Raw genomic sequence first — 23,243 nt, forward strand, 5'->3', positions numbered from 1 at the left:
TATAATCTCAATGTTTCTTTTACAATAATTGCAAAACGTCGGCACATGCTATGTTGCGCATGTGCCACCAATGTGACTCTCCCAAGTTGAATGTGTGGTTCTTAGACGAACGAACTGTTCATGCAAGAACATATGTGCCTTGTCATGTTGCAGTTGTATGTTCTCTTCCAGCAAGACAGAGCACTGTGCCTTTATTCACAAGAAGGGAGAGATTTCCTGGACAGTGTTTCCTGGATGCTGGATTGGAAGAGGTACTCCTATCGCTTGGCCCCTAGATCCCCACACATTACTCCTCTTGATTCTTTTTTATGTGGGGTTTTGTAAAGTCTCAAGTGTACCAAACACATGTCCATGAACTTCCTGATCAACGACATCACATTTGTGCTATACAATCCGGAGTGTGACTCGATGTTGCCACATGAAGGGAAATTTCCTTTTTGTAGGGAAATTCTGACCAAATTTTAAGCCAATAGGGAAAAGGTAATTTCGATGAAAAATACCAAAATGACAGTGAAAATTTGAAGACATCAGAGTGAATAAAACACATTATATTAGGTTCTACTTCTTCTTCTTCATCGTCGTAGTCAGTTAACAGCGTTATGAAATACTTGATGGAACAAATACAATTATACATGCTTGTCCACGGTTCGAACTTGGAACATCTTACCTGATTGTGTAAGAATTCAGAACTGTTTAACATTTTTCGAAAATACGAACATTTTTTAGTTGAAGGGAAAAAATAGTCGAAAAAGGGAAATTTTGCCCCTTGTAGAGGGAAATTGTGCTAAGAGATTGTAACAACACTGGCTGGCAGAGCTTGAATATAGATTGGACATCTGTCGTGCTACTAATGGTGCACATATCGAGGTGATTAGGTGTATACTTTTTGAGTTACTCTATAGATACAAGAAAACTTAAAAGTTATTAATTTTTCTTTTATTATACAGTAAAACCTCCTTAATCCGGACCCCAATAAGCTGGACTTTGCTTAATCCGGACAGGCAAAAGGCCAGAAAAAAGCAGAATGCAAGTTTTTAAATATGGCTAGTAGTCAACAAGAGAACTTCCCAAGGAAAAGGCAGTCAACCACTGATGAAATTCTGTTTCCCGCAGACTTTGTACTGTACTGTATAGTCTATTTAGGCCTATGCTCTTTAAATACACCATAATAAACGTGTTTTGTTGCTATAAACAAAGTTTTAATGCACTTTCTACTGTTCTTTTAGGTTATTTCAGTTAATCCCGATTTTCGTTAAATGGTCAACTTATCCCCCCATTAGTCCGGATTAACGAGATTTTACTGTACTTTTAAGCTGGACACACTGTATAAACTATGGAAGGTATTCATATCATCAAACGAATACCAAAACCACAAATGTACTAAATCTTACTTTGAGATAGAAGCATTTTAATATTCAATTTCATGTTAAAAAAACAGGTTTTACATTTGGATAAATATTGTCATTAGTAAAATGTGTACCTACTTAGGACCGTTGATTAGGTCATATAAGTTAGCATAAGAATCTATAAACAAAAACTAGTTATAAACTACACTTAGGTGAAAAGCTAACATTTTGCGCATTCATGGTACTGGAATTGGTGGGATGATGCATGTTTTATGTACCATGTACTATGATAAGTGTTAATACTACCCTGAGCTATACAACGCAAACTGTGTTAAAATTACTCGATCGTGTTGGTCAAAATTTGCGTGTGTGTGTGTGAGAGTACCAAGCCTAAGGCATTATTGACACCATGGTATTGCTAAATGTAGAATCATTTGAAATTTAATTGCCAGTATTGGTCACATACATTTTTTTATGGAACTGGACATTTCATGGGGTCTCAAAAAATGACACATACCACTTTCATGAAGGCTAAATATCCTTGTAATTATGCAATATGCACAATTTTATTAAATTTTAACAATATTGTGTGACAAAAGTAGATGTCATGTTTTATTTTTTTATTTTTTTTATTTAAAGAATACTCTAGTTCAATGCCATGGCCTGTATTTAAAATACAAATTCTATTGGAGTATATTAAATAAAAACCCACTTCATTAAAAAGTAAAAAAAAAAGAATTTTAACTAACACAAGACACAAATCTAAATGTATTTCCTGTCTAACGGGAAGCCCAAAACCACAAGAAAACAATCACTGTAGCAAAAAACCAATCAACTCTCTCACCACATGCATAAGTACAAAGAAGCATGTACCATATTCTTACATAAACATATTTTCCACCATACATATGCTGATATTCTATGTTAAAGCTTCAAGAAATCGTTATGTTTTTGTTTCTACTACTGGACATGGACGTATGCAGGATTTTATCCAGGGAGGGGCAAGTATGGTAGTTTTTTCCAGGGGGAGGGGGCAGAGGAGGCATATTTTTCTGAATAATAGTGATGCCCCTCAAAAAACACTGCTTCAGTCTGAAATTATCATGTTCCTTCAACTTCCTTATAATAATTAACATGTGACTGAAATGAAATTATACGTGAAATATATAATTTTTTAGGTGGATATTCATTTTCTAGGGGACGGGGCATGCCCCCCTCCCCTTTGGGCATCCATGCTACTGGAGCTGTTCAAGTGGAGGTTACTTTTGATACATAGTGTTTACTTGGTTGTTACTTCTCATTTCAGGAACTTTGCTTTAAATCACAACGGGCAAATTGAAATTCATGTGTGTAAGAAAAGGACCAAACTCGTTTTGCAGAAAATTTAACTGAAAGTAGCAAAATGATAGGATCACTAGATTTCATGCAATTCGAGACTTTCACCCTCTTAAAGGAAACTTAAAACGGCATGTTATATATGACTTAACTATATTTATCCTTAATGTACATACTTCTCTCCAGATTGATGTAAACATATCCAGTGGCGAAGTGTCCTATGAGGCCAGGAGGCCGGGCCTACCCTCGCCATTACTCTTTTAAAGGTGTATTTACTTATTTCGTCAAAACATATGTAATGCAATGAAAAAGTTTGGAATTTTCATTTATGATAATTACAAAAAAATTCTAACCCTAACCCTGTCCAGTATACGAACTTTCCACGGAGTGAGGCACATTGGCTGGGGCCTCTTCTCTTCACATTCCGTCCTACGGTCGTATATGCGGAAGCCTAATCTTACGAGTACTGTACATATGCTTATAACGTGCTCCTGAGGCCGGCCTCGCGGTGTTACCCACTAGCACGAACAGAATATCAGCAACACTGCATTTCCGCCAGGGTTGGAAATTTGTGGTGTACCGGCATTTTTTATAAACATTAGCCTGTGTTCGTGCAGAGAGACTTCTATTTCATTGTACATTCTCCATATTTTGTACGAAACTTAGGTTTTCCTTCCTTTCATCGACAAGTGTAAGTGAAATTGAAAATTACGGAGTACTGTAGTTCTGACTTCGTTTTCTGGTCAGAGTGCTGATGGTCTTGTCGATTCACCCAACACCGTAGCGTAAACAGAAAGTCCAAAGAACTTATATTTGTTTTCATACCAAATTACGTAAATTAAAATGATAGTTACGCCTTATATTTACAAAGTAGTTTTACTTTCACTGGGAATAGAATAATTTATTTTTATCGTGAACAGGGATTCCCCCACTCATTCACCCTCTGGGAAAACTTGCCTCCTGCTCACGACGCTAGAAGGGAGCTTGGCGTTTGGGTCGGAGCGCTAGGTTCGTGGCGGTAGAGCTTTGTTTTTGATTGGTGTCGTGTGCAGAAGTGCAAGAAGTGCTGGACTGAAATGCAAGAACAACAAGAACAATCGAGTTCTTAATTGAGTGAAGATGTAATCATCGGTAAGGTAGGACCCACTTTTGTTTCCTTCTTATAACAATCATTTCTAAAATGTTTTCAAGTATATTTTCCTATGCAAGTAGCAGTGGCAAGTGACAGCAAAATATTTTAAAAAATTCAAAGTTGTTGAAACGTTATTTAATGCGTTAACACTGTCGTTGAATAAATATTACAAGCAGATATTTTTTTATGCAGCCAACACAAGCGAAGAGGTAGGCAGTTTCGTTTACCCTGAAGGGATAACAAGAGAAGAGGGTGGCCAAATAAAGTACAATGCAAGGGAAGACTTTTTTTGGGTTTAGGACAAAGAGGGTTATGGGGTTATTGCGCGGGCCATGTCTGTTTCAGGTCTGGCGGAACAGGCCAGTGTTGTCACATTGGATTGGCAGAAAAGAGCTAAATTGCGCCTAAAATTGGGATTCTATTCTCTCAAGCAACTACATTTATTATAACCTGTCTATATGTTACATAGTAACCTGTCGTGTTGCCGGGTCCCAAACAAGGATCCTATGTTCTATTATCACGTAAAGGTGTCTACTAACACAAGGGGTTGAACAAACTAGGATGCGAAGTATACACAATGAATGAGAGAGGTCACCTTTACTTATGTTTTTTCTAGAAAGCCCCGTAGTCGTCATCCTAACACGTTACGAAGCCAGGTGACCTAATTGTGGTCATGTCAATGTTTCCTGATCATCTTTAATTCATTCTCCATACATTCTCATCGTCGCGATTAGCATAGATCAGAACAAATGAGACGAAAATATTCAAAATTTAAATTATGTTTATTTGCACATACAGGTGTCAGAAATTCATTTATCTAGAAAGCCAAGACTGGAATTAACTACAACCATTCCTTTAGTTAGACAACAGATAACAATGGTGTTTTCCTTGGTGCGAGGAAGTCTTGCTACAAAAACTAAGTTGGCAGCAATAGAACATACCAAACTGACAGTCGCTGAAAGTGCGGAATTCTGTCGCCTGCTCACGGCACAAACGTCAGACTGACCCGAAAATTATGGGGTTCTTCTAGCCCTTTTCACCTCAATTGCAAAATAAATAAATAAATTTAGAAAAAAAGTTATGAAGAATTGACAACAGGGCTCAAGCACTATTCGTTGGATTTTCGCGATGTATCATGATTGGTAGTTCTTTCTGGAGGTGTGTGCATAAATCAGGGGTTGAAAAAATACAAACAAATAAAAAAACAGAAATGAATAAAAATCTAGATCGATGACATCTGGTGGGTGGGGGAGAACGTCTAAGACATAATTATCGTGCTGATGGCCGGTAACAACACTTTGAAAACGTCACGCCACTGGCAAGTAAAGAAGTGGTCTGGAGAGACATTGAACCACTCTCCATGACATAGCTCCCCCTCCATTTCTTTTCACAGATTTAAGCAACATGGAAATTATCGCACTTCTGTGCCTACCCTGCTAGGAACTCTACGCTTCGCCACTGAACATATCATCATAGATATCCAGGTTGTCAAATATCACCCATCAAACAAGTGTTGTTGTATCTCATTCCAGGAACTTTTTGAATGCACCTCCCATAATTCAGAAACACCATAACGAAACATAATAGAGAAAGATAACAAGCTCTTGATAACTTCTCAAAAATAAGAAAAAAATACCAAAAAGCCTTATTAAATAAAAATAATAAAGAAAATATTTGGGGTGAGGGGGGAGGAGTGGAGCCCAACCTTCAATAAAGTTAGAACATTGTTAGGGAAATAATACTTAAGTAACAAGTTGCAATGACAACTAGGTATATTGATTGTGGCTACTATATTCATGAAATACTGCCGGCCCCCATGGGAGAATGTTTAGCACATCACACTACGATGCCAGGGATCCTGGGTTCGAATCCTGTCCTGGGCATGGACGTTTGAGTGTTCTTTCATCAATTTCATCATATCATCACTCATCCCCATCTTCACAAATTAGCCAAAAGTGGCACAAAAAGCGAAGTAAAAGAAAGCAAATCAAATCATAAAATACTGTGTTTGCCACAGAATATTTACATTTATTTGCAGTGTTCTTCATAGAATATATGAAAAATGTGATAAAATTTGAAATAAACACTAAAAAGTAAGTAAAATGTTCAATTTACATTATTTCACAACTAAATATGAACAAAAAAATATTTAGCATGTCATTTTATCTACTTATAAGCAATTTTAGGCAACAGTTAACTTATTATTGTGATTGAGAAAAATAGTCTCTACATATTGATTGATTTCATGTTTTAAGTCCACTTTATGCACAGAAAGGCTAATCGGGACTGAACCTACAGTTTAAATAGGGATCCGATCAACTATGCTCCTCCACCGGGTATCAAACCTGGGACCCCTTGATTACAAAGTGATGACAACACCACTGCACCATCGGTAGAGGTCCTAAAGTCTCTACATATACAGTATAACATTTAGGTGGCCTTAGTTAAGTTCCCTTATATAACATGAAAATAAGCAAGTGCCAATTCAACAACAGTTAATGTCATTTTCGAATTCAGCACTTGAGAATCTATGGAAATTGGCTAATTTTGTTTCTGTAGCAATGGCATCGTAGAACAGCATAATTTTGCAAAATTTCAGACACAAACCAAGCCCAGCTACGTGGACATTTAAGTGTCCAATGACAGCACACGTAACAACCACGATTGTCATAATTCATCCACATGTTTAGCAATGCAAGAGTTCCACTAACTATCCACCCTGCATTCCGAGCAAAGGTAAGCCCAGTGGTTAAAGTGTTCTCCAGCCAAAAAAGCCCCACTCCAAGGTATTTCCCAAGGTACGAAAGAATACTCACACTCAAACTCTGACAGAAGATTTTTGTAAAAAGAGCATCACCCTATAAGAAACAAAGGACACTGTACTTAATTATGATAGCCGCTACTTTTCCATTAACCCTTTTATTACTCTACATCTACCAATATAAAGATGCCTGCAAGAAGTAAATTATTTTCAGTATGTCCACAATGTACTTCGAATATCTGTTGAAACCTGTGAAGTTACATATGTTTACATGTCTCTCCCCTTTAAATAACAATGATTAATGTAATGATCACGAATTTGCAACAAAACACTGTTGAGACCTGCTAAACCAAGTGATGACCATTTATGGCTCGGCTGGACTTTTGGCTGTCAGCAAAGCTCTTTTTGAAATTTCCTCTCCTTTCAAAAAGTCACTATGATATTCCAAAATATTAAAAATTACATCTGCTTAGATTGACTGATTTGGTTTATTTTACTTCACATTTCTGCCACTTCTGGCTAATCGCAGAGATGAGGATGATTGATACGATGATGAAGGGATACTTACAAAGAACACCCATGCCCAGGATGGGATTTGGACACGCAACCCCTGGTATCGTAGTGCGCTGTGCTAACCACTCTGCCACAGAGGCCGGCACACACATCTGCTTAGAATTTCTTCTATAGCATCCACATGAATCTCAATGTGGTTTACTTTCATTGTTCTTTTGATATTTGCAGTAGTTTAATAGGCACACGTAGCCATGAAACTACTGAAAATATCTAGACAACAGGAAAAGCGAACCACATGGAGATTCAGGTGAATGCTTTAGCACATGTGACTTTTCAGATTTTGGAATACTGTAGCAGATTTTCAAAAGGAAAGAAAATTTCAAAAACAGTTTTGCTGGCAATGGCCAAAGGTCCACCAGAGCCTTAACATACACATTTAGCAAAATTAAAGAAAAATTATGGATTTGAAAGAAATAAAAGAATTGTCTTACCTCCTCCATTTCGAAAGAATCCACTTTTGGTGCCAGTTCCCGGTTCCTGAGCTCAGCTACCACTGGATTCCTGGGATTGCCAGCTGTCGGCTCCTCAGTTTCCACTTCCTCTTCTTCTTTCCCGGCAGAACCATCTTGAACTTCATCCTGGACATTCGACTGGCGCTTTAAGCTACTCCGGCGAAGCTGCAGATTGGATGACACCCACTCAAGAACGAGGTCGCTGTCTATTTGGCTTGCAAATATATCGTCACTCACTGCCGCACCTTCAACATTGTTGGAATTTGAACACTCAGCCTTACTCTCCTCGGACGTTGCTGTCTGGCACGACATGTTCTTATCCGAGGCAGACTGGCTTGCATCTTCGGACATCTGCTCTTCGATAGACTCGAACTCGGGGAAAATAGGCCAGTGGGAGTTCTCGATGGAAACAGGCGATTTACCGTCTGATTCCCAGCTGCTTAAGCTTGTAGAACTCATTCTTTTGCTAATAGGAGTCTTCGCCGGACACATCTGGTTCTTTCTGGCAAACATGCCAGCAGCGGCCACCACGCTAGCGAAGTTTGTCTTTACGTTACTGTTCCCACTAATGTTAATAGTATTCTCTGGTGGGGGTGGCAATACGCGACCAAAATGATGCACATCGTTGCCTCTAAACTCTGTCTCTTGGGTCAAAATGTGTCTTTTAACGTCACTGCTGCCTTCGTCAGTGTCGCTGTCACTGTCATAGCTAGTCAGGCTCGTAGCCGACGACAAGAGCGAGTCTTTATGAATCAAAGGCTTCCTTGCGAGAAAACTGGGTGCAGGATCGGCTTTCTCACTTGACTCAGACTCTTCAGCGATCGTCACGGAGTTAGCTTTACAGTCATTCCCATCTTCGTCCTGCTCCACTTCGATCAGATCGCCGTCGCAACTGAAAGTGAACGAACGCTGACCGATAATCATCCTTTTCCTTGGAACATCTGGGGACTTATTACCCTGGCTGTCCAAGAACTTACGATTATCAGGTGTCAGAACGCTCATTTGTCTACTGTCTGCTGATTTAATTTTTGTCAGAACGCTCGTCCGTTTCATCACCCTCTTGGCCATTGTGGAGAATCTGTTTCTGATAACAGGAGTGGCAACAGGGGATGACGGTGGTTGGCTTGGATCAGCCGAGTCCACAGAACTACTGTCGCGATCGTGTTCACGAAGTTTCTCTATTATTTTAGCCACAATTACGGATGGTCGCTTGTGTGAAGGACCTATTGCAAAGCAAATAAAGGAAAACGAAAAGCAAAATCAAAAATTGTGCATGCTTATTATCACATAACATGCAAAACAAATATTTCTTATATAACATGCAATTACTACAAACTAAATAAACACAGCTGTAAATAAAATACTCATGGCCAGTTCAAAATGCAAATGGGGCATTCCACGAAAAGTGGTCCTACTCCAAGTAAATAACAAAATGAATTAATATGGAAATTATTATTGTCTTTAAATGCATCAAAATGTTTGGAATGCATATAATTTGCACATTTCACCAATAAAAGTTGCTAGCATCTGCAGCGTATGTTCTTCACAGACAAATGAAGTCAAAATTTGCTACATTTTTAAAGTGTCACACACGTAACGCACTTTTCTTAATGCTTTTCATGCATTCAGCCTATGTCATCATATTCAAGTTTTTTTAATTTGTTAGCAGACACCATAATGTACATCATAATTCCATAAAATCAGTTCATTGTGAATATTTTAATCCGTAATGCTGGAATGCCTCAAATATCAAACACAAAAGACAAAATTATAATATAGCAAAAATAAAAACAAAGAAAATTCTGAACAACACAGTAAAGACATTTTTCTGTAACACAAGATATTATTACATGGTTATTTTTACAGGAGATAGTTATTGGTAAGTACCTGAAATATGGGAATAGTGTGATTTTTTCAAGATTAGCACAATGTTTTGCAAACACCTTAGTGCATTTTTGGATATTTTAACCAAGATTTCAGAGCTGCAAGGCCTCTTAAGCCCATACCTGGCTACACCAGTTATATTTTGCCATATTCCTATGTCAATTAAAACTGAATAATAATTGTGTTTCAATTTAAACAAACAGGTGCTGTGATTATGAAAGAGTTAATATATTTTGTACTAGTTGTATTATTACATGGTATACAGGAATATGAATTTAGTAATGGAGGAATATATTTTACCATCTTTTCACATATCTGAACTAATGGTGGTGGTGGTTATGTCCTCATCATATGTCATCTAGGAATGACACCGAGGATGTTTTAAAGATATTAATACGACACTAACAACAACAAAATCCATTCAATGTGAATATAACAGCAACACAACAAAATTACTGCCATGCAAATTTTCTGATCCTAATGAGAACTTAAAATGCCAACTAAGGGGCTATCTCATGCAGCATGTCAGTAACAAAGCAAAATAGCACAATATTCGGCTTGAACAATGATGCCTTTTTTTATTACAACAAAAGTTGTGCTTGATGTTAAAATTCAATACCTTTGGTCACTTAGTATTGCAGCTTCACCAATTTTCATTGCTATCAATTTTACAGTAGATCGTCCCAAGTTTTTTGCAACACATTTCGTTTAGGTAATCTCAGAAGAACCAGTGTCTCATTCTGATTTTTGTGGTTCCTGAAATGTGTTTGTATTTGTAACAGGCCCGTATCTAGAATTGATATCCATTTTCGAAAGTTTAACAGTATTAAATGAAGGTAAATTATGTATGTGTGTGTGTGTGTGTTAGAAATATCATGCAAATACTACAGTTTTTTCTATATCTTCTAAAACATCTCTTGAAGTGTTAATTGACTTCTACTGACACTGTCCCTTACTACACACTCCATACTACTTTTGATGATACAGATATTTATGTACGGGCCTGACTTGCAATTTTGTATAACTTTTCTGCAACTTTTTGGTTAATCACGACGATTTGATGAAACTGATGAAGTGACACTTATGAAGAACAGCATGTCATGGCCGGGACTCAAATCCACGCATGTCGGCAGTTCTGGACGTGTGAACAGTAGATTAAAGCAAAGTCTGTAGTGCAACTGCCCTATCAGAGCCAAAGCGTGCCAAGCAGCTCTTTTTATTTGGTAACATGTGGTCAGCACACACAACCTCGTCTGTCACCGCTGTTTTGTGGCTTTCGAAACCAGGGCTGATACCATTGCTTCCAAAGGCCTTCTTCTGGGGATTGAATACAGGACTACTCATACCAAATTCAAAAGAGCTAACCATTAAGATCTGCAGGTCTTCTTGGTAGAAAAGAAATCACACTTTATTGATTGGTATTTTCTTAGTTAATGAAAAGTCAGTCGCTCATATGTATTCACACATAAGCTATCACAAATGTTACAGATTGTGTGCTGTGAGTGTGAATATTGCTTGGATATTTTGTGTGCTGCCCATGTTAAAGTTTTTCATTTTCACATTTTCCTGTATGATTAATTTAGTGTGTTTATTTTTAAATTGATTGATTTGCTTTGTTTTACTTCACTTTTGTGCCACTTTTGGCTAATTTGCGAAGATGGGGATGAGTGATGATGATATGATGAAATTGATGAATGAACACTCACAAACATCCATACCCAGGATTCAAACACAGGACCCCTGGCGTCATAGCACGATGTGCTAACCACTTTGGCACGGGGGCTGGCACAAATTTTTAGAGTATTGATTAAAGAGTTATATTAACGTGATGAACAATCATTACAAGGATAGCAGAACATTTTTATTTTCGTTTCTGATTGGTGCTTTTGACATGACATACATAAATCTCGTTCCTCTTCGTAAAACCAATAATAAGAACTAGCACTGAATCAAACAATTTATTTGAGAAAATATCTTACATTTTCTGCATTTCAAACAAAGTTAGCCCATTTTACAGTTAATAACATTACATTAGAAATATACAATAGTCAGTAGTAAGTGGAATGAAATTGAATAATATATTGCAGAAGTAGAAAAGATGTAAAGCTCTTTGGTCTCTTGTTTTGTTCTGTGATATATTGTACAATCTACAATTTACAAAAAGCACAATACTATATTTGAAACTGTATAGAAAACGTTAGAATACACAAAACTGTTTTGCTGCTTTCGATATATTCCATTTTGTGGACAATGCCAATGTATTTCAATCATTCCCAGTTGTCTTTTCTGATACCTAACCTCTCCTATACTAAAGGAATGTATTTTGTTGATGGAATGAAAGTCATTAAATGTAATTTATCAAACTTTTACTGGAAAAATCTTATCATTTTTTTTGAAATGAAATGATTAAACTGACAAAATAAATATTTACATGCTTCCTCACTTTATTTTCAAAAGAGGAAACGGAATACAAGATTTGTCGCCTGTCATATACTATTGCTGTCTAGAATATTTTTCCAACATTCAGTACAGGTCACTGAAACAACTTTTCTTTATGAAAAATAAAACAAGAATGAGAGATAGCTGTGTAATTTCCACAAAATCTCCAATGATGGAAACAAATGGAGGAAAATGTTTGTGAAGAGTTACAAATGTGGTAAACAATTGCTTAAGTTAGTGAAGTGCCATTCATCTGTATGCAAAATTTTCTTTCTATGCAAACCCCCTCCCCTCAAAAAGTATAGTGATATACCTATGAAAGTAAAGTATTTGAAAGAACTGAATTGCAAATTGAAAAGAGTTCAACCAGTGGAAAATCTAGATTGGGATTTTATTATTATGTGCATTAAAATCATTACATGTACTATCCAGTGATATTATGTGTGTGTGTGTATCATTATACGAAGCATTGCTTAAGTATTCTCTGATTGATTAATTTGCTTTATTGTAGTTCGTTTTTTGGTCAGGATACAAACGCAGGACCCCTACCATCATTGCACGATGTGTTAACCACTCCAACATGGGTCTGGCTTATGTTTTCTCTGAAGCCGATCATATTTATTCCCGTGTTGCTTGCCACTTTGGTGTGAAATCTTGCTAAATTTCAGTAACAAATATTTAGCACCAAATAAAGTTATTGGATTATGGGCAATACATATTCTGAACATATCCCTTAAACTCTGAATAACAGAATATAACTCAACACATACATGGACATAGTTATGGTATATCTGTGCATATGGAGCAGGGCTAGAAAGAATTAAAAATGGAAGAAATAAATAAACATGGAAGTTGACGGAAGCACATGTTCACTACAGGCTTCATAAGCAGCTGTTTGAAATGAATGAGGAAAAACCAGATGTTGTTGTGGCCTTGCTTCGTGAAATAATAAGATACAAAATGCATTATGGAGCTTACAAATGGTGTAACATGCTTATTTACAGTATCTGGACAGAGTTCCATTTCTTTCTCAACAAGTCTGCAACTAACAAAGACTGTGTTCAAGCAAAGATATAAACTTCAATGAAGTAAAAAAGAAAGTAAAGGGCTTCGCACCACACCATGAAGGTGTATAGGAAATGTGGAGTTAGAGCCCCACACTTTCTTGATCACGGCCAAAGGGGGGGGGGGGTTGATGTGATCAGCACCATGCCCCTGGCTGCCCCCCAGAGTTTCCTCCAGGTACCCACTTTATACGATGCTGGGTGGGTGCCAGAGCTGCTTGCAAAGGTGGAAAAAATCCCGGTTCTCCCCTGCCAGGGATCGAACCTGGGTCTCTCACATGGTAGTCAGATGCCCTAACGACTGAGGTACCGCGGCTCACAATATTTTTCAGGATAGAAAATGTTAGCTTTTGTGGCACTCATGTGGGTGAATTGCAAAGTACAAACCATGTCTAAAGCTTCTTCAATATATGATATGCAGTATCACATATTGCTGGTTGAAATAGGATGTACGTGTTTATGTATGAATATGTGTGTGGGAATGAGAGGGATGGGAGGGGCCAAATTTGTAACTCTGACTTAGTATGATATGAATTTGAATTTAAAATTTTTGGTACGTCAGCACTTAGGCTATTTTGCACCCGTCACTTTATACAGGGTCCAGCCCCTTACCATAACTAAAATAACAACTGTAATGTCGTGTCGTAACCAAAATAATAAAATTTTCTGACCGGTTAAAAGCTGAGGTTGTTAAGAGGCACTCAGCAGACATAAGGACAAAACACAGAATTATACTGGCCATAGGGCCAGTCGCCAGAGCCTCGTTCGTCTGCAAAATGCAGTCCAGGGTGTACTACGTGGAAGTGAGGTTTACAATTGGATGTACTACATGGAAGGTAACTCCTTACATCCCTTAGTATGATATGAGAGCCTGTGTAATGGACATATGGTTCTTACCACAAGAAATGGGAACAGCACCTCCTCCCCCCCATGGTGTAGTAGTAATGTCATCGTCTTGTAATTGTAATCAAGGGATCCCGGGTTCGATACCAGGTGGAGGCTCATAGTGGTTCGGCTCCAACTTTAAACTGTAGGTACAGTCCCAATTAGCATATGGGTGCACACATAATGCACTACTAATGAATAATTAAAGTGGACTTCAAACAAAAATTCAAACTAAACACAGGAACGAATATGGCCACGGAAATTAAAAATACAGGCCATTATGTGGAAAAATATTTGGATCACAACAGCTAAACAGTACTACCAGTACAATGGACTCTTTTACACAATAGCTTAATTTTGTTAAAACTCAATTTGGTGTCAGCATAGTTATGATTATGTTTATGACAGCTGAAAGTAAAGTAACATATCACAGAAATTTTACAGTATATGAATATAGGCCTTTAATTATGCTGCATGCAGCAATATTTTCTGCTTGCATTTATAAATTTCAAACCATTGTGGACATGTGGAAGAAAACCTATTCTTTCATAGAACTTTTACTACTACAGTAAAACCTCGTTAATCTGAACTTCGCTTAATCTGGAAGGGTAAAAAAAAAAGTGTGATGCAGAGCCAGGTCAGTCGGGCACATCATCATAATATGGGTATGTACATACTGCACAGTATTGCTTTACATTTTACTGTACTGTATAGTGTATTTAGGCCTATGCCCTTTAAATACAACATAATAAACATGTTTTGTTGCTATACACAGAGTTTTACTGCACTTTTTACTGTTCTTTTAGGTTATTTCAGTTAATCCGGACTTTCGTTAAACTGGTCAACCTATCCCCCATTAGTCTGGATTAACGAGGTTTTACTGTATTCATGATGACCATCTTTCGTTCTCGTTCTTGCATGTCTGACACTACTTTCTAACCTAATATGTATAAACCCGTATGTCAAAATTGCTAATGATTTACTACTTAAAAGTAGGCCGGGATTTATCCCTGTATAGCAAATACGATATGCGCCAAAATATACAGTACTGAAACTCGCGCATCTCGAACATGTGGTTGCGTTTGTCGACGGGGCATAGCTCCAGCTGCACGTGTTCGCAGTAGTGAAAAGGAAGTTGTGTTGTGCAGTTGTTGTTGGAAATGGGTCTCTCGACGGAGGAAAAAGTATTCATAGTTGAGCATTATTTCCGCTCATACGGCAGCGGTCGTGAAGGTGGACCGAGTTTGAAAAAGGTGGCAGAACAATTCCGAGAGGAGTTTAATAAGACGGCACCAAGTAACACAGTTATGCTGTCTATTGTTACGAAATTTCGGCGTACTGGTAGTTCTGTCGTGCAAGGAACATTCAGATGAATAGACAGTGGTATCAACAGCACGGGGCGACCAGCCATACCGCTTGAGAATCTCTAGCCTTGCTGCAGGAAAACTTTCCAGGACAAATCATTTCACGTGGTACTGACTTCCCATACCCGTCCCATTCCCCCGATCTCACACCACCTGATGCCTACTTGTGGGGAATGTTAAAGGAGAGTGTGCTCAACGGTGAAGATCCACCAAAAACTGTGCCTGCATTACGTGAGCAAATCATCTCCTTTTGCAGGAGTCTGCAAGAACCTTTGTTTCAGGATGTTTGAGAATCTGCGTGAACGATATGAACACTGTCTACAGCGAGGCGGTGCACACTTTGAACACTTACATTATGCATACCGTGATAAAAAAAACATGCTAATGTTATCCTCAGTAACGTATAATTCATAATAAGCAGCTTTGAGATGTACTTTTGTTCATGTTTTCATTTCAGTACTGTATATTTTGGCGCATACTGTACATGAGTCAGATTCACATTCATTGAACCTTTTCTGAGCAGTTTATTCTTCCAAGAAAATTTAACAAATCAAAACAATAATACTGATAACAAGGTTTTCCTCTGGATGTCAACCAGATGATTTCCGGGTAGGTTTCCGAGAGCTAACATCACTCTCATCTTCAGGGATTGAAGTGCAGAGATGTGTCAAGTTTTATATATTTGGCGTGGGAGGAGTCTGGTGTAGGTGGTGGGCCAATCAGGTTCCGCTCCCAGTCAACAATTGTTAACCAGGCTGGGTTCAGCTCGATAGTTGACTGGGAGTGCGGATGTTGGAAAGCCAGCACCTGATTGGCCCGCCACCTACAGCGGACTTCTCTCACAGCAAATACATAAAACTTTACCCTGACACATCTCTGCACTTAAATCCCTGAAGATGAGAGTAGCTCTCGGAAGTCAATCCGGAAATCATATGGTTCATATCCCGAGAAAACCTCTTCATCATTCGCTGCCAGGAAATATTCAAGAATTATTTTACAAATACTGATACTACTTCTTTTTTCCAAGAATTATTTTACAAATACTGATACTACTTCTTTTTTCCAAGTACCTTCCCATTTGACCTCATGATGCTTGGTCAACATCGAAATTTTCAGGGATCTCATCAGGAATCGAACCTCGGACCACTTGCACCAAAGGCAAAAGTGCTAACTATTTGCCTATGTGGGAGCGCTTTGATAATAGCATGTTCTCTATATCTTCTAATAATTACTTAACCTCTCTTACTTTTTCACTAAAATTTAGTGAAGTTATGCTCAGAAAAGGTCATCACATGATGTTCATTATGCCCCTTACACAATGGAAAACATGTAAAAATAGACACCTTTAGTTTCCAGCAGTAAAGAAATATGCATGTACACTACCTGTTTAAACACTAGCCCATTAACTTTTTGACAAAAAATGCAACATATCAACAACACTGTGTATATGTAAATGTCAATCCATAATTTCCAAATCTTTAATCTTAAAACATACACAGCAAATATATTTTTAATCAACAATAATATGATAATAAAGAGCATCCATTCATGCGATCCTTATTTGCATTTATTTTCATTAACTTATCTCTTATAGTTCTTGTGAACTGTGCAACTCTTGTACATGGTCGAAAAGTTCTTATTGTAGATTTTATTAGAGAGACCATGAATGAAGATACTATTGCATGTCACGTTCTCTATTTCTCACTTTTGGCCACCAAAATAAAATTTGGAAAAGTATTTAGGGGAATGTAATGATTGACTATGATAGTGGGAAAGCCCCTAATGACAGGAATGAAATCACTCTCCCTACCCTCCGAAAATATATGTGATTGAACAAAAAGTATGCACTAAACCTTAGACATCAGGCAGAATCACCTTATTTGCATTAGGATAGAAAAGAGGGGGATCACATGATGAGTGATGAGAAAAAAAAAGGTAGTTGAGCTTCATTGAGAGAATCACATCACTTCCACAATGCAGAAGATAAGAGATGAAAGCGCATGAGTAGTTTGTTGTGGGGCTGAGACAATACCACTTTTGAACTGATACCAATTCTTAAAAATTGGAATACAGTAACCCCTCCCTCTCCCTGAGTTATGTAAGTAATGCGTTACGTAAACCTTTACATAAGTCGAATTTGTAAACTGTAAAATTTATTATTATTATATGTATGTATATATATATATATATATATATATATATATATATAAAATAATATAAAACAAACTGAAATCACACTTTTTAAATAAAAAAAAAGTCTTGTAATAGCTACGTACAGTTATTACATAACTGCAAATTTACGTAAGTAATATATTACTGTAATTAAAAGTTGCCCAAATTATTGATTAATATTAGCGTGTACGTATTCCCCTCTAATTATATGCATTAATTCACCACATTCTTTTACTTCAGAATATTTATGAATTATATCACAATATTAAATTATATGTAATCACAAAATTCCGTTTCTTCACACAAAAAAGATGCCAAATAAGAAGAAACTTCGAATATTCCATAATTTCCGGGATAATTACACTCCCGCAAAAGTGTTGCGCATCATTTTTGTGGACTCTGTGAAAGACCGAAATGCAGAAAAAAGTACCGGCTGGTAACAGTAAATAAATTGAAACCGATACTTTGCAATAGCGATACAACTGGTATCGGCCTATACTGATACATTGGCATCGGTATTGGCTCAGCCTAGTTCATAGTACTAGAAAAGAGGTAAACGAACCTAAACTACAATGTTGCAACAAGCCTCTGAGGGTCAGGGCATTACCAAGCAACTTTTAAATTGGTTGATGTGTTGTCAGTGCTGTTTTCTTGTTTTTCAGACCAGGGAGTGTTATTATTAAATATTCAGTGGCGCTGAACTTCTGTGGACTTTCCCAGGAATCGCACCAAAGGTAAAGGTGCTAAGCATTTGGCTACATGGGAGCCCATACTTGCAAAGAACTGAGAAAAAAATTAAAATTCCGATCTTGAATGTAGAGAACAGGACAAAGAAGTGAGTAGGTGTCGAAGGGAACGACATGTCATATGAGTACCCAAGGAAAGTAACTCCAAAAATATGGTTTTCAGTTTTGTTTAAGGTACCTCCTTGGAGTCAGATCAACATATTTCCATCTCTTCTCACTAGTTTTGAGTTTTTCTGTTTTTAAGTCCTCCTTATGCACAGGAAGGCTAATTGGGATTGAACCTACTGTTTAAAGTGAGATCCGAACCACTTGTGCCTCCACCAGGTATCGAACCTGGGACCCCTTAATTACAAGGCTACTGCGTTACCACCATCGGGGAGGCCTCTCTTTCCATTAGTGGGAAAGTAGAGTCATGTATCACCAATTTGCTGATTCACACAGACATATTCGTAAGAATACGTTATCTCCTCTCTCCTGTAAATTTTATAAATTGGAGTTACGTTCCTCTGGTTCTCAACAAGGAACACCAACACTGGGAACAGTTTGAAAGCATTACTAATGATCATTATTTTGATAAATGAACCAAAATAAGAGCACCATATTTATCATGCTGTCAAGGTTGAATCCCTGCCTTATCATAATTAACATAGAGAAAGTGGAGCCCACAGAAAATGTTACTAAAACAATGATTCACCAAAAAAATATAGAGTTGGGAGGATTTCATATTCCACTTAGCTTTCAGGCAGATATTTCCAACAGTTCCTAAGGGAAATGAGTTTTCTTCACAGATCAGCATATATAATAATTCATATATCGAAAATTTGTAAAGAACAGATAAAAGATCAATATGATATGGCGGTAAAAAGTTTGAAACACACTAATAAATCTTATTGAAATGTCCTTTCTTCTCAACCACACAAATATAAACACTTTTGTGATGTCCACATTTTAAAAATATAACGTTCACATCATCACACGAGCGTCACATGTCTACTTCGATCTTTCCAATCCTTGTCCTTCTCTTCAAATGACACTACACTCTCGTTCCAATTCCCAAAACTGTAGTTACTGCTGGTGGATGCCGAAATGGGCATCGGATCTAGAGTTAACACTATCTTCTCCACTGAATCACTGAATCTAACGGAATGCCTTAGCGATTTGTTTGTTGCGGACGAACCTGGGTCACTAACTGAGCAATGCATAATGGAGTTTTCTTTACCAGGCACTTTGAGACGTGTGGAAGTGGACAGTGAAGAGAAGAACCTTAGCGGAACGTTACTCTCACTAAAAATGGATTGAATTGGAGAGATTGTTCGTCCTGTTAATAAGACATGTTTAACCATGGTTAGGCTTTCTCTGTAATACAGCCTATGCTGAACTACCACAGATTTCACACAACAACAAATTCATGCATTTCCTTGCTTTGGCTGTAATGAAGCTTACATAGTTATCACACATATTCATACAGGGTGTTTCCGTGTCCTTGAATCAAACTGGTAGGGTGGATGGAACTACCCAAGTATCAATATGGGTCCAGAAATGCGTCATTAAAAAGTTATAAGCCAAAACTAGTAGAGGCTGCCTATGACATTGAAGTAAGACAACTGAGAGATGCGACTTGTAGATGTAATATGGACATTCAGGGTGCACTGGCTGGCAGTAAAGGGTGCCGAGCCGAGGGACACCCTGGCAAGAATCCATGTTGTCTGCGACATCGTTAGAATGACTCCAGGGATGTTACAGAACTGGTAGGTAAAGTTAAAGTTCCCACGCATATAGCACAGTGCCATGAAGACACATTTAGTGGATGTATGGGTAGGGCCCCACATATTCTCAATCTCGGCAATTTAGAGGTGATGTGATCAGCACCATGCTCTGGCTGCCTTTATCCTCCCCAGAGTTGCCCTCAGATACCCATTGATTTGTGGCTGGGTGAACCACAGAACCGCTTTATGCAGGGACAAGGCCAGAAAAATTCTGACCTTAGATTACCAACTCTGGGAATCAAACCTGGCTCTTCCACGTAGCAGTCAGATGCCCTATCCACTAGACCAGCGCAGCCACCATTTTGAACAACTACTGTAACGTTTTTGTCACAGAGTGCTACAATACACTGTAATAATGTTCGTATTATATCTAAAACCCACATAAGTTTTATTCCACAATCTTAGGCAGCCCCAACTAATTTAGGCTAATAACTTTTTAATGACACGTTTCCGGAGCCATATTGGTACTTGGGTCAATCTCCATCCACTCTGCCAGTTTGATTAAAAGTCACGGAAACACCCTGTATATGCTGACTCTGCGGCAGCTTTCAAACCGAAGTGACAAATGACACAACACGGGAGTTTCACACCAAAGTAACAAGCTACACAGGTATCTCCAGTAAGCGCAACCAATAGTTCGAGGTGACACGATGCACGCTATTGAGAAAATGGCTCAGTCGGAGTGAAACGTAGGTGATGCTTGCCGTATAACTTCAGTATGAAAGGTTGCATTTATTTCTGAAGGTTTATTTACAAGTGATATTTGTCGCTTGTCACATGTTGCTTAGATCTGAAAGCTGCCAATAGCTCTAAGAGTAATTTTCCTTCTTCCAATAATTTTTGGTTGTGAGCTCGCTTCCAATTTCTATGTAACAAGTATATGTGTGTGTGGTGCAGTGCCGGATCTACAAGCTGCAAAACCCCGCAGTGCGGGGGGGGGGGGGGGGGGGGGCAGGGAGACATAAGCTTTTAGGGGGCCCTCAGCCATTGACATAGTAGAGGGTTCGTATATAAAAAATAAATTTAGTTACTCAAGGGTACAGAATCGAATACAATATATAAATGTACAATGTAAAATTCACTGTGCATATAGAACCGTGACATGGAGGCATATTTAGGGTATGTGGCCCCAGATATTTTCGATGTCGGCCATCTTGGAGCTGATGTGATCAGCATCACATTGCAGCCACCCTTAACCCCCCCCCCCCCCGGTTACCACTTGATTTGAGGCTGGGTGGGCCCTAGAGCCGCTTTATGTGGGGACAAAGGTGGAAAAATACTGACCTTAGATCACCCATCCCGGGTTTCCTGCATGGCAATCAGACTAGAATCAAATGAGGCTAGAATTTCATGAGAAATGCAGTGGAGACGGTTTCTTCAACCTATCTTTAATCAGGAAAAAGTTGACAACTGCACGATTGTAACAAATGTATTATTTTCCAGACGTGAGTTAACAGTGTCATATATACATTATATGTATCATATCCCCCTTTTCCATTTAAAAATGTTCAGTTGAATTCATTATGGCGAACGTCCGCTTGGAACACACAATGTGGTTCCCCCCTAAGCCTAACCTGTTTCTATCATGACCAATTGTACGCAGCCTAACTCCTTTACTTTTTGAAGAGGGGTGTTAAGGGACTTCTGAATCACCCTCTAGGCCCTTACATGAAGGGTAAGGGGGGAAAAATAAGGAATGTCCATTTTTGCACTTTTTCGGGTGCTGTGCTCGTTCTGTTGGTGGTTCTGGGTACTGTTTGATGGAGTATTCCATACGTTCCGAGACTTCGAAAAGTCCATGGAAAAATCAGCAAAAGGATTGGCGAACTGGGAAAGAACAAGGGATGTCCCAACATTACAGTGCCGTTATCTCGAAAAAGTGTTTTTGTGACATTCCTTCTTTTTCCCCCTACCCTTCACATGTGACTTTGTGAACATGAGATCAAGAATTACACACAAACACATACATTATACAGAGCATTCCCTGATATTTGCTACGAGACTCAGCGAACAAGCGGCCCGGCATCAGTGCTTGTCTTTCCCGGTGAACGGAGTCCGCGAGAGTCTCTTACTACAGTCTGTTTTTTTCGCTCTCCCTGCCTTCGCTCTCTTTCCCTTTCTGTTGACGTTGCAGACTGATGCCAGTATAATCCTCCCTCGGAAGTTGTGTTGTGTCGTGTCCGTGTATTGAAGATTGTAGCTTAATATGGCACCACAAAAGTTTACATTACAACAAAGGATTTATCTTGTCGAGTGTTACTTTGGAAAGAGGAATTGTGGAGAATTGTGACGACGTTTTGCAATGAAATTTACTGGTGTTCCCGTTCCACATAGCACCACTGTATTAAACCTCGTAAAAAAGTTTAGAGTAACAGGGTCAGTTCCGAATAGAAGTGGAAAGAAAAATGGGAAAATCTAAAAAATAAAGTATACAAAGACAATCCGCACACCCTCCATGAGTTAAAAGAGAGTATTGTACGAGAAATAGGAAGAATTACAGTAGACGAACTTGCACGTGCAAATGCCAATTTCCATCGGAGATGCCAGGAATGTGTTGCAGCAGAGGGACATCGTTTTCAACACCTTCTGTAGTCAAGGTTAATACACAATACAAAAACTGTAATTTTAATAGCAGACTCTAGTGGCTGTCCCGGACCCGTTCACTGGGAAAGACAAGTGCTGCTGCCGGGCCGCTTGCCGCCAAGTCTCGTAGCGAATGTCAGGGAATGCTCTGTATATGTGTATGTATGCACGCACACACGCACGCACACGCACACACACAGACACACACACACATACTTATATTTATATGTGTGTGTGTGTGTGTAAAGATAGGTAGGTAGAGGGAGCCTTTGGTAATATTTTGCGGGGGGCCGAAGATTTGTAGATCTGGCACTGGTGTGGTGAATGGGTACATGTGTATAAAGAAAAGGCAAGTCTAGTAAAGAAGTTCAAACTCTCCCTACATTGTGTTGTATGATGAAGATACATATTGGGGTGTGAAGGTATGGCTGCACACGTTCTTGATCTTGCCATGTTGGGGGTAGTAATAGTTTTTTGATGGGAGGTTTGATGTTTTTGAAAAAATTACAATCCAAGATCATGCACCACTGGTACTGGTAGTCCGATACCTGACTATTAGACTATCACAAATCAGCTACTAAATTTAAAAAAGAGGAAAACTGGGGGGAAAAAATCGTCAAGTTTGAACTGACTCGTATCACAATAACAAGAATTGTTGAATTTACACTGTTTTGAAGGGTTTCACACTCAAAAAATGACTTTTTAGATACTGTTGTGAAACGTCATTACCCTATAAAGAGT

The 23,243-nt window shown here is 38.4% G+C and overlaps 1 protein-coding gene across 1 annotated transcript in view; it reads right to left on the reverse strand.

Moving 5' to 3' along the window:
* olf186-M (Ki-ras-induced actin-interacting protein-IP3R-interacting domain olf186-M) overlaps positions 1–23,243 on the reverse strand; it is a 234,393-nt gene that overhangs the window by 40,658 nt on the left and 170,492 nt on the right. Inside the window, exons 8-9 of the mRNA XM_083143998.1 lie at positions 7,579–8,822; positions 6,630–6,671 (exon numbers count right to left, since the gene is read on the reverse strand). Of these exons, the coding sequence (XP_083000124.1) occupies positions 6,630–6,671; positions 7,579–8,822 (1,286 nt within the window). The remainder of the gene's footprint in view (positions 1–6,629; positions 6,672–7,578; positions 8,823–23,243) is intronic.

Source organism: Lepisma saccharinum, chromosome 22, assembly GCF_977018435.1.
Source record: "Lepisma saccharinum chromosome 22, izLepSacc3.1, whole genome shotgun sequence".
In the NCBI taxonomy this organism is placed as follows: Eukaryota; Metazoa; Arthropoda; class Insecta; order Zygentoma; family Lepismatidae; genus Lepisma; species Lepisma saccharinum.